Consider the following 12,650-nt stretch of genomic DNA (forward strand, 5'->3'; position numbering starts at 1 on the left):
AAGTCGAGAGATCCCTCATTGCGGCTTGGTGAATGCTGTCCTTTTTTCTTTATTAAACCAATTTTTTGTTTGTGTTAATTTTTTCTTGGTTTTATTAATCTTCAGGCCAATAGGCATCCATTTATAATGATGTTGTTTCCTACAGATGTTTGACTGGATTACACATAACAAAGGTCTGTTTTTGACGAGTTATACTGACATTGGCACCAGTCATAACCACGCCATGGAGCTTCAGACGCAGCACAATCATTTCGCTATGAATTGTATGGTAAGAGAGCACATTTTAAAACATGTTTTTTATTCCACTGATCGTCTACTGTCAAGGAAACAGACCTGCTAGGCAGAAAGTAGAGACCGACCCGTACCTGGGATCTTAATCACGAATGCCTAAAATAGTGGGGTCCGGTACCGGTGTCAGGCAAGGATAGAGGCAGGAATTTCGAGGTCACAGTTCCGGGGTCAGGGATGGAGAGACACAAAGTAGTCCGGAAACAGGCAGGGGTTTGAGGCAGGCAAAACAGGAACTATGCTTCCAGCAGGAGAGAAGGTAGGAGTACCTTGCATAGCCAAGGGGAGAGGGGACTGGAAGCCTTATAAAGTGAGAAGGCAGGTGTGAGCAATCAGGCTCAGGAAGAGGCTGATGTCCTACCTCGGCAGCCATGTTGGTAGCGGCAGCAAAGTCAGGAGGCATCCATGTTGGCGAGCCTAATAGATAGGCTGCTGACAATTCTAAGGGCTTCTGTCATATTGGTCACCTCATTGAATATTTTGTGAAGCTCATATCTATGGTCTGTCACTTGGGGAGTAGTTGGAGGTATTGGCTCTGCTGAAGCAGAACTTGTTGAATTGACATCTTCCTTTTCTTTGTGGGAAAATCCCACAATAATCAGATGCAACGTTATAGATAAAGCATATAGGAGCAGTTTAATGTAATTTTATGTGTAATTTTCCTTTTTGTTTTAAACTGAATAAACGAACACCCACTTTGTACATCATGGAATTCTAACATGTAGTTCTACAGCAGTAGTAGGTAACATGACATACTTCAGTGGCTGTATGTGGGCCCTTGATTCCTGCTTATCAATGGAACTCCCACAGCGTTAATCATACCGGGCCACCACAGTCTGTAAGGCCGTGATTATACCAAGAACGACGGCGCAAAAACAAATGGCAGAAATCCTATGTATGTTTACATACCAGCGCGCCGCCTGGAGTTGCAGGGCGGCAGTCTCCTGAAGAGATTTGCTAAATTGTTTCTGACAGGCGACGGCCGCGTCACGTGAGAGGTTCAGCCAATGAGGGCGAACCGCTCACGGCCACGCCTCCTTGTCTCCTCTCCTGTCGCCTTCACTGCCGAGGCTCCTTGAGGATCACCGGATCGCGCTGCCGCTTAGCAGCATCAGGTATAATCGAGGCCTAAGAGCTGTGTAGTGAGAGCAGAGAGAAGCAGTCCCTCTCTGTGTCTCCCCGCACAGCTCTTACAGCAGATTTCATTATTTGTATTATTATTTTTAGTACATAGCAGAGGGTCTCCAGAGCTGAACCACATTAATTTCAGGTCTGGGGACCCCTGCTTCCCTGCGTACTGCACACTATACTATAATTGTGAAGCACTTTGAGTCCCACTGGGAGAAAAGCACTATATAGAAATATAGTTGTTGTTATGCTGGCACACTAATGAATACTGTGCCGCTTCTGACAACCATACATACATCCACACACATCCACACACACACACACACATATATATACACACACATATATATACACACACATATATATACACACACATACACACACATACACACACACACACACATATACACACACACACACACACACACACACACATATACACACACACACACACATACACACACACACATATACACACACACATATACACACACACACATACACACACTAAAAGATAATTATAGTGTGCTTGGTGGTAGTAATGAATAGATGTCCTTTTTTTCACACTTTGTTTTATTCACTTTTTCAAAGGTACAGCAGTTGTGATACACATTATAACACTTTCAATCTATTTTGTAATATGTCCGCACCTTTTTATGTGACAAGACGAATTCACACTGAACAAAGACTCAGGGTGGGGTGGGGGGGTAGAGGGTGACACATTAGGAAAGAGGGGGAGGGGGGAGGAAGGGAACCCTAATTTCACACCAGCTTATTCCATTGTGGATCGCTTCCTCTCGAGTTTCAACTCCATTTTGGGTGTTTCTGCCTACTCTGCAAGATCCTTGCTTGCAGCGTGTGTAGAAAGAAGCTTGTGGGGAGCGCAGATGTCACCATATGTGGGGAAAAAAATGAAAAAATATATAGTGTAGTATGTTCTACAGAAAAAACAGCTCAATGAATCACAGTTGGGGACTCACAATTTTTCAATAGAATAACAGCAGTGGATATGAATGTGTTGCATGGAAGGCTTGCTCAATATGAAGTATCAGGTTTCAGCAGGATATGCCCTCAATGAAAAAGATGACACACTTAGTGCAACATTGCATGTTCAATGTATGTATATATATATATATATAGGACACCTCATTCCTTATTTCACTGATCCCGTCCTGCAAGGGGAATGTTCAGATTGAACTCCTGACGAAGCTTGGAAGCAAGCGAAATGCGAAGAGTTGAACTGCAGCAGTCTACGAGTGTATCCAGCACCCCCCTGACCCGTTGGTTCCAATTCTGCGATCGATCGCAACCGGAAGTGACGTGACGGGCTAACCGGAAGTGACGCGACACGATCTCGGTAGCAGGGTTGGCGGTGAACACAAGAGCTGCGCATCATTATTTTTATGTGTCTATGCACATAGTGCAGAATGTAAGTGCAATACCTATTGCCTTTAAATATATATATATATATATATATATATATATATACATTGAACATGCAATGTTGCACTAAGTGTGTCATCTTTTTCATTGAGGGCCTATCCTGCTGAAACCTGATACTTCATATTGAGCAAGCCTTCCATGCAACACGTTCATATCCACTGCTGTTATTCTATTGAAAAATTGTGAGTCCCCAACTGTGATTCATTGAGCTGTTTTTTCTGTAGAACATACTACACTATATATTTTTTCATTTTTTCCCCCACATATGGTGACATCTGCGCTCCCCACAAGCTTTTTTCTACAATCAACGACAGGAGTAATTGGATCTTCTCCTTAAGGGTTGAGCTGCGAAGTTCACTAATTTATTTATTTATTCACTATTCACAATATTTACACATTTATTTATAAGAGCACTTTTTCACAAAAGGTTTAAATTGTATTTATTGCACCTCTAATAGAAGCGCCTCACAAACCCTTTTTTTTTGCACTTGCAGCGTGTGTGCCTTATCTGACCTCCCTATATGGGTCCTTGTTAACCTCTATCTGTCTCTTCTGTCGCTGTCCACTGATTACTGCTATTTGTCAAAGGAGAACTCACCTTTCTCTATCACAGCCAAATGGTGGCATTGCTCACCCCTGCGATGTCTGTTTGCGTCAGCCATGGAAGCCAGACTTTTTGAAAATTTGAGCCAGTGTCATTGACCAAACTTGTCAATTTCTCCATCTGGCAGACAAACCAAATTCTGTTCGGAATCTTCTCTATAGATGGGGTTGCGTTTGGTTCCACAATAACGCTGTCTCACACCTCATTGCTGTCGCAAAATGGGCGATTAATTTATTCCCTGCTCTTGACAGGCCCTCCAGTGGTTTATTTAATAGGAATAACCAGGGATCTAGAGGAATTTCGATGCCCAAAATCCTCTTTAGCCAAATCTGAATTTGTTCCCAGATCGGATGCAATCGAGGGCAAGACCACAACATGTGCAACAGGTCACCAGGCTCTCCACATTGTCTTGGACACAAGGGGGAGTAACCCGGTACAACTTTAGATAATCTAACTGGGGTGAGGTACCACCTCATTAATACCTTATGAGTTCTCCTTTAATGTTGTGCAGATCGAGGTTTTTTTCTACTGCCTCAAGTATGTCCGTCCAGTCTTCGTCCTCTAGTGTTTCCCCTAAATCTTTTTCCCATTGTGTCATGTAGTCAAGCCTTTGTCCGCCTCCGTTTCCAGGATCGATCACTTCTCTATATAATCTAGATGTATGTCCCTGTGTGTCGTGCCCACGCACACAGAGTTTCAAAATTTGTCACTTTAGGACAGTTCGTGTGTTTGGTGTAAAATGCCCGGATCTGGAGGCATCTAAAAAATTCTGTGTTAGGAATGCCTTTATCTGACTGAATCTGTGTGAATGTCTTAATAGTAGTTCTGCCTTCCAGATCCTTCAACCTCCCATATCCACTCCGTTTCCAGAGTAAAAAGTGTCCCTCGTCCATCCCAGGAGCAAAATCAGGATATCCAAACAGTGGGGTCATCAGTGAGCTCCTAGTGATCAGGGCACATCTAAATTTAGTTGCTTCCCCAGACTGCAAGTGAGTTGGTCATTGAGGACAGCGGTCTCAAGATCTTCTTTAATCTAGATTTTGGGTACCAAATTAAGTTGTGAATTTCTAATGGGGCACATAGTTCACTCTCCAGTTCCACCGATCTGTGTAATTTCGAATCTGAATGCCATTGAATAATTTGACTCAATTGGGCCGCTCTAAAGTATGAGAACAAGCAAGGTACCGCCAGTCTGCCTGCAGTTTTGGGCCTCAACAGTGTTTTTGCTTTTATTCTTGTTTTTTTGTTTTTCCAAATAAATTTAAAGATCTGAGTTTGCATGTCTCTAATTTCTGCCCTTTCTATGGGTATGGGAAGTGTCTGAAAAAGATATAATAGACGGGAAAGAAGGTTCATCTTAACGCTGTAAACTCTTCCAATCCAGGAGATGCCATACGATGCCCATTCCTTCAACTCCTTTCTAAAAGACTGCAAGAGTTTATGATAATCTGCCTTGTACAACGACTTCACCTCCCTTAGTCAGATTAACTCCTAAATACTTAATTGCTTTGGGTTGCCAATTCAAATTAAAGTTAATCTCTATTAATTTTTCGGTGTCTTTTGGGAGATTCTGATTCAAAGCTTCCGATTTTGCTTGATTTATTTTAAATCCTGAAATCGCGTTAAATTTCTCCAGCAGGTCAAAGAGGTTGGTTAGAGAGACCAGGGGCCTAGACAATGTCAGAATAACATCATCTGCATATAATGCTGTTTTATACTCCTGAGAGAATTTGGATTCCCGTGCTATCCTTATTGCATCGAATGTGGGCTGCTAGTGGCTCCATGCAGAGGGCGAACAACAGGCGCGAGAGCAGGCAGCCCTGTCTTGTGCCACTTTTAATTTGCAATGATTTTGACAGGAACACCTGATGGATTACCTGAGCTTGTTGGTATTGATATAATCTATGATATCAACTATTCTTCTAGTATTATCGTCCGCTTACCTACCTTTGATAAAACCAACCTGATCCGGATGAATCAGCCTGGGTAGAATAGTGCACAATCTATTGGCCATCAATTTGGGATACTTTTTTACATCCGAATTAATCAATGAGATCGGCCTATAACTTTGACAGTTGGTGGAGTCTTTGCCCTGTTTATGAATCACCGAGATGGACGCCTGCAACATCTGGTCTGAAAAGGACCCCCCTGCCAGAATATTATTATACATCCGTAATAAGTGCGGGGAATAGATATGTCCTTATTGTCTTTATAAGATGTGAGCAAAAGAGGATCCACAAAGTGAAATTAATGTGATTGCAAAGAAGAAGCAAATACCTACAGAGGAAACTTCTGTCTCCCCTCAGTGAAAGTGACAAAATATGGTACTTAGATTCTCCTATATAGAGTGTAATTAAAGTGGTGTTGTTAAAACAATATTAAATCACAATAAAATTGTTAAGAAGGTATAAAAAGGTACAAATGGTGCACTAACAAACCTTAATGTGAAATAAAATGCATGTTCATGTGCAAATAATAAAGTGAAATGATCACAGCTCAACCCTATGGAGAAAGGTCCAAGTTTCTTCTGTAGATGAATATACTGGAAGGTTTGGGGAGCGCAGGTTCACCATATGAAAATGAAGCAAACACTACATAGCGCAATATGTTTCAATTGGGTCTCTAATAGCAACAGTAAACAAACATATGTAGCATGGACATCAGATGACTCCTGATGAAGCTATTCTAAGCGAAACGGGTAGAGCTCATAGGCTCTTTCTGTACCATCTCTACCGATACCGGATCGCTGCCTGTTCCTCGCTGCAAAATCCATTGCACCGTAAGTGATGAGACGTGTCACCAGATGTGACGCAAGACACCGACAGGAGCACAGCAGACTAGGAGGCGCTACCAGCAGGCGGATCGGTGAGGATACCAGACGCCACTCAGCTATAGTCTTATATGTCCATGCTACATATACTTGTGTAAGTGTGCAAATATCTAGTTAATACAATTTCCAAGTATATGCAGTGTTGTACTGTACTTTGGAATTTGGTTCTTCTACATTGAGGAACTTCACACCCAGACCTTAACCATCTCCTAAACCAGGAAGTGAAGCCTGATGATTCAGAGCCACATTGATTGTGGAATATGCTGGTTTTAAAATAAGAAAATGTGAGTGCCCATTCTATTGTATTCCTACTATTAGAGACCCAATTGAAGCATATTGCGCTATGTAGTGTTTATTTGCTTCATTTTGATATGGTGATTCCTGCGCTCCCCAAATCTTCCAGTATTATCTCCTCAGTGAAAACCTGGATATGCCAAGAGATAGAAGCGCAAAAGAAAACACCTCATAGTGTAATACATTTGAATCAATATGAAGATATCCCAAAGTAAAAAACACTCACTTTCTTTTATTGTGAGCGTGTGTGTATGTGTTTTGTCATGGGAGGATTTTATTTTCATTGTGTTTAGGTCATTTGAAATCCATACTTGCAACATAATTATATTCCCTCTTGTTAATCCTTTTGACCAAGAATTACATCATAAATACTTTTCAAAGAACAATGGAAACTTAATTATCTGTAAAAAAAAATTGTTACAAAAATAGATTATATAAGGATTTCGAAAAGCCTTTAAAGCATTTGTCATGGTAATATTATGTGGTAAGGCAGGTCTGTGGACTTGTCGAAGATTGTGAATGTGCTTTTATAAGTGATCTTTATCATTACTGTACTCTGTATGGTGGAGACTTTTTGTCCCTTTTTTTATTTTTACTATCCATAACTTGTTATCATGGAAATATGTAAAGTTTAGAAATGGTATGGTTAATATCATTATTGTCATTTATATTAATTTTTGTTAATTTATTATGCAGCAACATATTCTGCAGCACAGTAAAATAGGGATGTGAGGACAATAGTAATACAATGGCAATGCTAACATACACAAAAGCCCGGGGCCATGGTAAAAAATACAGCACTGAGCCAGGAAACGTACCTCCTGCATCCGGCATGTGTGGGGCTTTGGTAGATGCTTCCGCAGGCATGCGGAGGCGTGTGGAATTGCAGCCGACAGATTCATTTAATTTTTCGCGCGGAGGGACGGTCACGTGACCGGCAAAAGCCAATGGCACTCCGTGACGTGGCGGGCTAGCCCCGCCTCCCACCCGCCTCACAAGCGCGCTCGCTGACGCTCATGCCAGGACACAAAAAAAGCTCCTGCTTGAGCAGGAGAGCATGAGCGTCAGCGCGGCTCAGTGCTGTATTTTGTTTACCATGGCCCACGCCTAAGAGAACAATTTGGTGCAGTATATTGAAAAACTATTTGGAAACCAAAAATAGAAATGTTACCATTTACACTCATGTGAGTGCCTGTTACATCAAAGTATCTTTCTCCAGAATGAGCGATGTAATGTCTTCAGTTCGGTTGACCTTCAAAAAGGCAAAAGAGGTAGCAGTCGTTATTTAACAATAAATAACGTTTTTTATACAACACTTTTCTCCCAATGGAACTCAAAGCACCTCACCGTTACAAAAATGAAAAAAGAAAACATTTAAGGTTATAAAGAAGACCAAACAGAAAGAAAGATGCAATACTGGATGGGGCGATACTGCAGCTATTAAATGCCTGGGTAAACAGGTAGATCTTGAGCCCTATTTTTATAGATTTCCAGACAGGGGCCTCTCGAACGGTACGAGGCTGACTGTTCCATAGAGTGGGAGCAGCATGGCTAAAAGCTCGGGCCCTAAAGGAAGTTAAGGAGATTCCTGGAACTGTTAGGAGTCTTTCATCTGCAGATCAGCGTGAGTGAACGGGTGTGTAGGGGACTACAAGCTCTTTCAGATAGCTGGGACCCTGGTCATGTAGTGCTTTGAATCTCAACAAGTCAGTCTTTAAATAAATTCACTATTTGACAGGTAGCTAGTGTAGAGAATGGAGGACAGGTGTCATGTGGCAAGAATGGGAATGGTTCGTTAAACTGGCCACAGCATTCGGGTCAGCTTTTTTCCCCCCGGAAGAACCAGGTACAGTGCATTGCTAATGGGAGAAAAAGAATTGCGCAACAATCAGAAACACGTAGCTGGATAAAATAGCTATACTTTCCCTGCAGCTTGGTTTGGAACTCTTACCCAGAGAGAAAGACAGGCAGACTTTGAAGGAACAAACCTACAGCGCAAAGGAAACACAAAGGAAAAAAAGAACATGGTGTATTCTGTAAAATGTAATCGAGTCCTGCTGTAGTGATCCACACTTAAAGAATTGATGTCAAAATCAGGCAGAAAACAAAATCCTTGATCCACTCTTGTAATGTCTGGGAGGGAAACGAATGTGGTAACTGCTGGGCTCAGCTCTCTTCCATAAGTATCAGCTCAGGAATAAATATAAGAGAGAACAGCAAAAAGTACCATCGCGTAACAAAGTTTAATAATAAAAATTTAAACCATTAAAATGTACATATCGCACTTACAATGTGATTTAGGCCATGGAACAATCCAAAATCTATTTACTGCCACCAGAAATCTGTCCAGAATCCTCCTGGTTCCGATCCAAGGAGCGTCCTGCACCTCTCGCAGCCGGTCTCTCCGTGCACTTACGCGTTACGTGGGAGTTGGTCTCGTCTCGCGAGATTTCGGCAGGGAAACAGTCTGAATTAAGTTTTGGGTCCCAAAGCTCAGTATGGCAAAGCTGAGCTCAGCAGTTACCACATTTTTTTCCCCTCCCTGACATTACAAGAGTGGATCAAGCATTCTTCTGCCTGATTTTGACATCAATTCTGTAAGTGTGGATCACTACTGCAGGACTCTCACTTACAATTTACAGAATACACTATGATCTTTTTTCTTGATGTTTCCTTTGCGCTGTAGCTTTGTTCCTTCGGAGGACAGTGCATTGCTGTAGTCCAGGCGTGAGGACACAAGCATGGGCAAGCATGGCAAGATCCTCTGGGGGAGAATACGTACTTAATCCTGGCTATGTTCTTTAGGTGGAAGAATGAAGAGTTGATCATGGCTGACACCTGATGTTTAAGGGTCAAGGGCAACACCAAGATTCAGCACATGGACAGAGTTTAGCAGCTGGGAGCCCCTAACTTAAGGCTTGTTATATAGTCCTTGCTGCTGCACGTGCGTTTAGTTGCTAGGGTGCAAGCAATGACGTGCGCGGTTAGGGGGCGTGACTGACGTCACAGCGTTTGGCCGCGCTGTGATTGGTTCACGGCATGGCAGCAGCGCAAAAATACAATTTTATTGTATTTTCCCTGGTCTGCCTTGCCACCGCTCACGGCAGTGCGCGTCCCAAGTATACAAACGTCTGGCTAACACAACCAATTATAATTGACATGCACGTAATGCATGCGCGAGCACTATATTACACGCCTAAGGCCAGTGTGGTGACCTAGCTGCAGTTTTGTTGTCTTCCGACGGTGAGCATACACCACTTCTGTCTCAACAGGATTCTACCTCAAACAACTGGAACTCATCCACTCTAGAAGCTCAGATAAACATCTGTTGAAGACTGATAATGGGTCCTTAGTACCTGGTGCAAAGGACAGATAGAGTTGAGTGTCCTCTGCATAGCAATGATAACCCAGGCCATGCCGTCTAATTATGTCACCTAGTGGCAGCATGTACACTGCGAACAACATAGGAAATAGGATAGAACCATGTCACTCCACAAGACGGGCATGGAAGCAGAGGAGTACACTCCTGAAGATATTCTCTGTGACCTGCCGGTAAGAGAGGATCTAAACCAGCTGAGAACTGTGCCACCCAGTCCACAGAAATCCTGCTCCATTAAGATCCCATGGTATAAAATGCCGAAGAGAGGCCAAGGAGTACTACTGTAAGATCGAACAGTTACCTCTGTCTCTTGCCATCAGGAGATCATTTAATACACGAACCATAGATGTTTGTGCTATGCCGTCTTCTGACTCCTGACTGGAACGGGTAATAAATAGATTTTTCTGGGGGGGGGGGGGGGGGGGGGAGGTTGCAGAGGCCCCACGTTCTTCCCCAAGGCATTTAAAGTAAATGTCGGGGGATCGCGTGAGGCTCTTGCAACACTCCACATACCTTGCTTGACGCCGTGGGGCCATGTGATGTGGTGTCACACGCATCAAATTATGCCGGGGGTCTCGTGACATGACGTCACATGACCCCGCAGCGTCATTTGACGCGGATGCAAGCGGGGGGGGGGGGGGGTTCTGGAAGCGAGCACCGGGGCAAGAAAGACAGGGGCCACAGCAGCAAAAGTTTGTGCTCCCCTTCTCTATATCATTGTGTTCCTGTCATGAGGGATGGAAATCAACTTCATAAAAAGATCACAATTTGTATTAAAATACATTTAAATACTAATTATATCAACACAGATGTAACAAGGATAACTTGTTAGGTTGTCACCTTATTTTGTTATTAAAGGGTACAGTATTTCCTCTGGCATTTGATTTCTCTTACATTATGAGTTTTTTATGAAGTAGAAAATCCCTTTGTCCAGAAACGGAAGTCAGCAGCTTGCAGGTTTGATGAGCCAACATAACCCTGCTTCCCTGCTATTTTGACATGCTTAGAAGGCCCTCCTTATAGTCGTAGTCAGACCCTGGAGAGGAAAGAACATCTGTAAGATTCTTGTCCAAGGTCTGTTGTTTTTTTAACTTGTGGCTTGGCACATAATGGTTTGGAATAGAGTTTAGGGATAACCCAGTGCTTACCTCCGCAAATAAATGGCTAAAAAGGATAAAAAGAAACAACCTACTGTTGTAAACCCTTAGGAAATTCTGTGACAGCTGGTACATGACTTGCAGAACCTTTTAACATTGACAAGTGTCCACTTGTGCCTACATTAACCTTTCTTTACTGGAGGGAACTGCAGCACATTTCTGTGCAATGCTTTGCAGATCATCCTGGCAGCAAATTGGCTACGGTCAGCTGTTATCCAACATACATTGCTATTTATATTCTTTGGAATGCTTGGTTGAACAATGCACACGTACAATGCTTCACTTACTTGTGAGATCAAAGACTCTCCTATTCAGCACAGGCTTCTCCAGTGTCAATGCAGAACATAGGGATAATCTAGTGTTGTTTTCTTGTTCTTTTACAAGATCATGTTCATAGTCAAATACAGTGGCATGGTTTCAATTAATTATTTTCTACCATTGTTGTGCACATTGCAAAATACACTTTTTAAACCTTCATTATGATTTGGAACATAGGATAGAAAATATTACAAGGGTCATAGCCATCTTGTTAATGGTGTCTTAAAGGAAACATGTTATTTTTTATTTTTTTTATGAGGTCTCCGGAACTGAACCCAATTAATTTTAGGTCCGGAGACCCCCTGTTTACGGAGCTACTTACCCCCATAGTAGGTGCCGGTAGCCGCTTGCTGGGCTTTAAAGTTCACGCGTCACACATGCCAATAGCTAGCGGAACCTGATGACATTATGGTTCCCTATTGGCCCGCAGGGTGCGGGAGCTTTGATCATCTGTCATTATGTAATCCCTGGTAGCAAAGCAGAGCAGCTCCCGGCACCTACTACAGAGGTAAGTAGGGGGTCCCTGGAGTTGAAATGAATGGGGTTTAGCTCTGGAGACCCCCTGCTTCAATCCTGGAAAAAACATTTAAATAAATAAATGCATTGCCACTTAAACTTTTTAGTTATGTAGATGATGCCCTCATGTTGGAGGATTCAGTATAGAGTTAAGGGCCAAGCAGTTGAGCAGGCAAGCCATGCTGTTTAGGCTTCGGATAGCCAGCAAAGTGTATGTGTTCATTGAAGAGCATCAACATCAAACAGAGTGGCCTTACAAGTTTACCTTCAAATAAAATGCACAAAAAATACCAGATGCTATGAATTATATGTATCGCAGTTTCCCCCACCCTATGGGAGATAAGGCGACTACTTTGTGTGTGGTGCGTTACCTGTGGCTCACAGGAGGCCTGAACCTCCGCTGCTGGGAGCCTGGGGTGTACCCGATTCATCTGGTGACAGCGCCTCCACCTGTGCGGTATCCTACTATGTTGGATAACCCCGTCACAGGACCCAATGCAATAATACACACACTGATAAAGATAACAGTTTACTGCATGCATATGAAAAGGGAACAACAATATAACACCCACACCAAATAGGCCACGCATGGCCGTAACCCCACAGTGTCCACACCCGGAGGGAATATCCCCAAAGTACTGAGATGCCTCTGGGCACCCCACCACCCTGGTGTCCACATGAGTCAACCGACCC

General features: G+C 42.9%; 1 protein-coding gene across 7 annotated transcripts in view; it reads left to right on the forward strand.

The window, feature by feature from the left end:
• The window catches only part of LOC142487267 (triple functional domain protein), a 419,339-nt gene that overhangs the window by 233,851 nt on the left and 172,838 nt on the right, over window positions 1-12,650 (forward strand). For all 7 annotated transcript variants that reach the window (XM_075586263.1, XM_075586256.1, XM_075586257.1 and 4 more), the window contains exon 6: window positions 146-268. In XM_075586263.1, the coding sequence (XP_075442378.1) occupies window positions 146-268 (123 nt within the window). The remainder of the gene's footprint in view (window positions 1-145; window positions 269-12,650) is intronic.

Source organism: Ascaphus truei, chromosome 2, assembly GCF_040206685.1.
Source record: "Ascaphus truei isolate aAscTru1 chromosome 2, aAscTru1.hap1, whole genome shotgun sequence".
Lineage (NCBI taxonomy): Eukaryota > Metazoa > Chordata > Amphibia > Anura > Ascaphidae > Ascaphus > Ascaphus truei.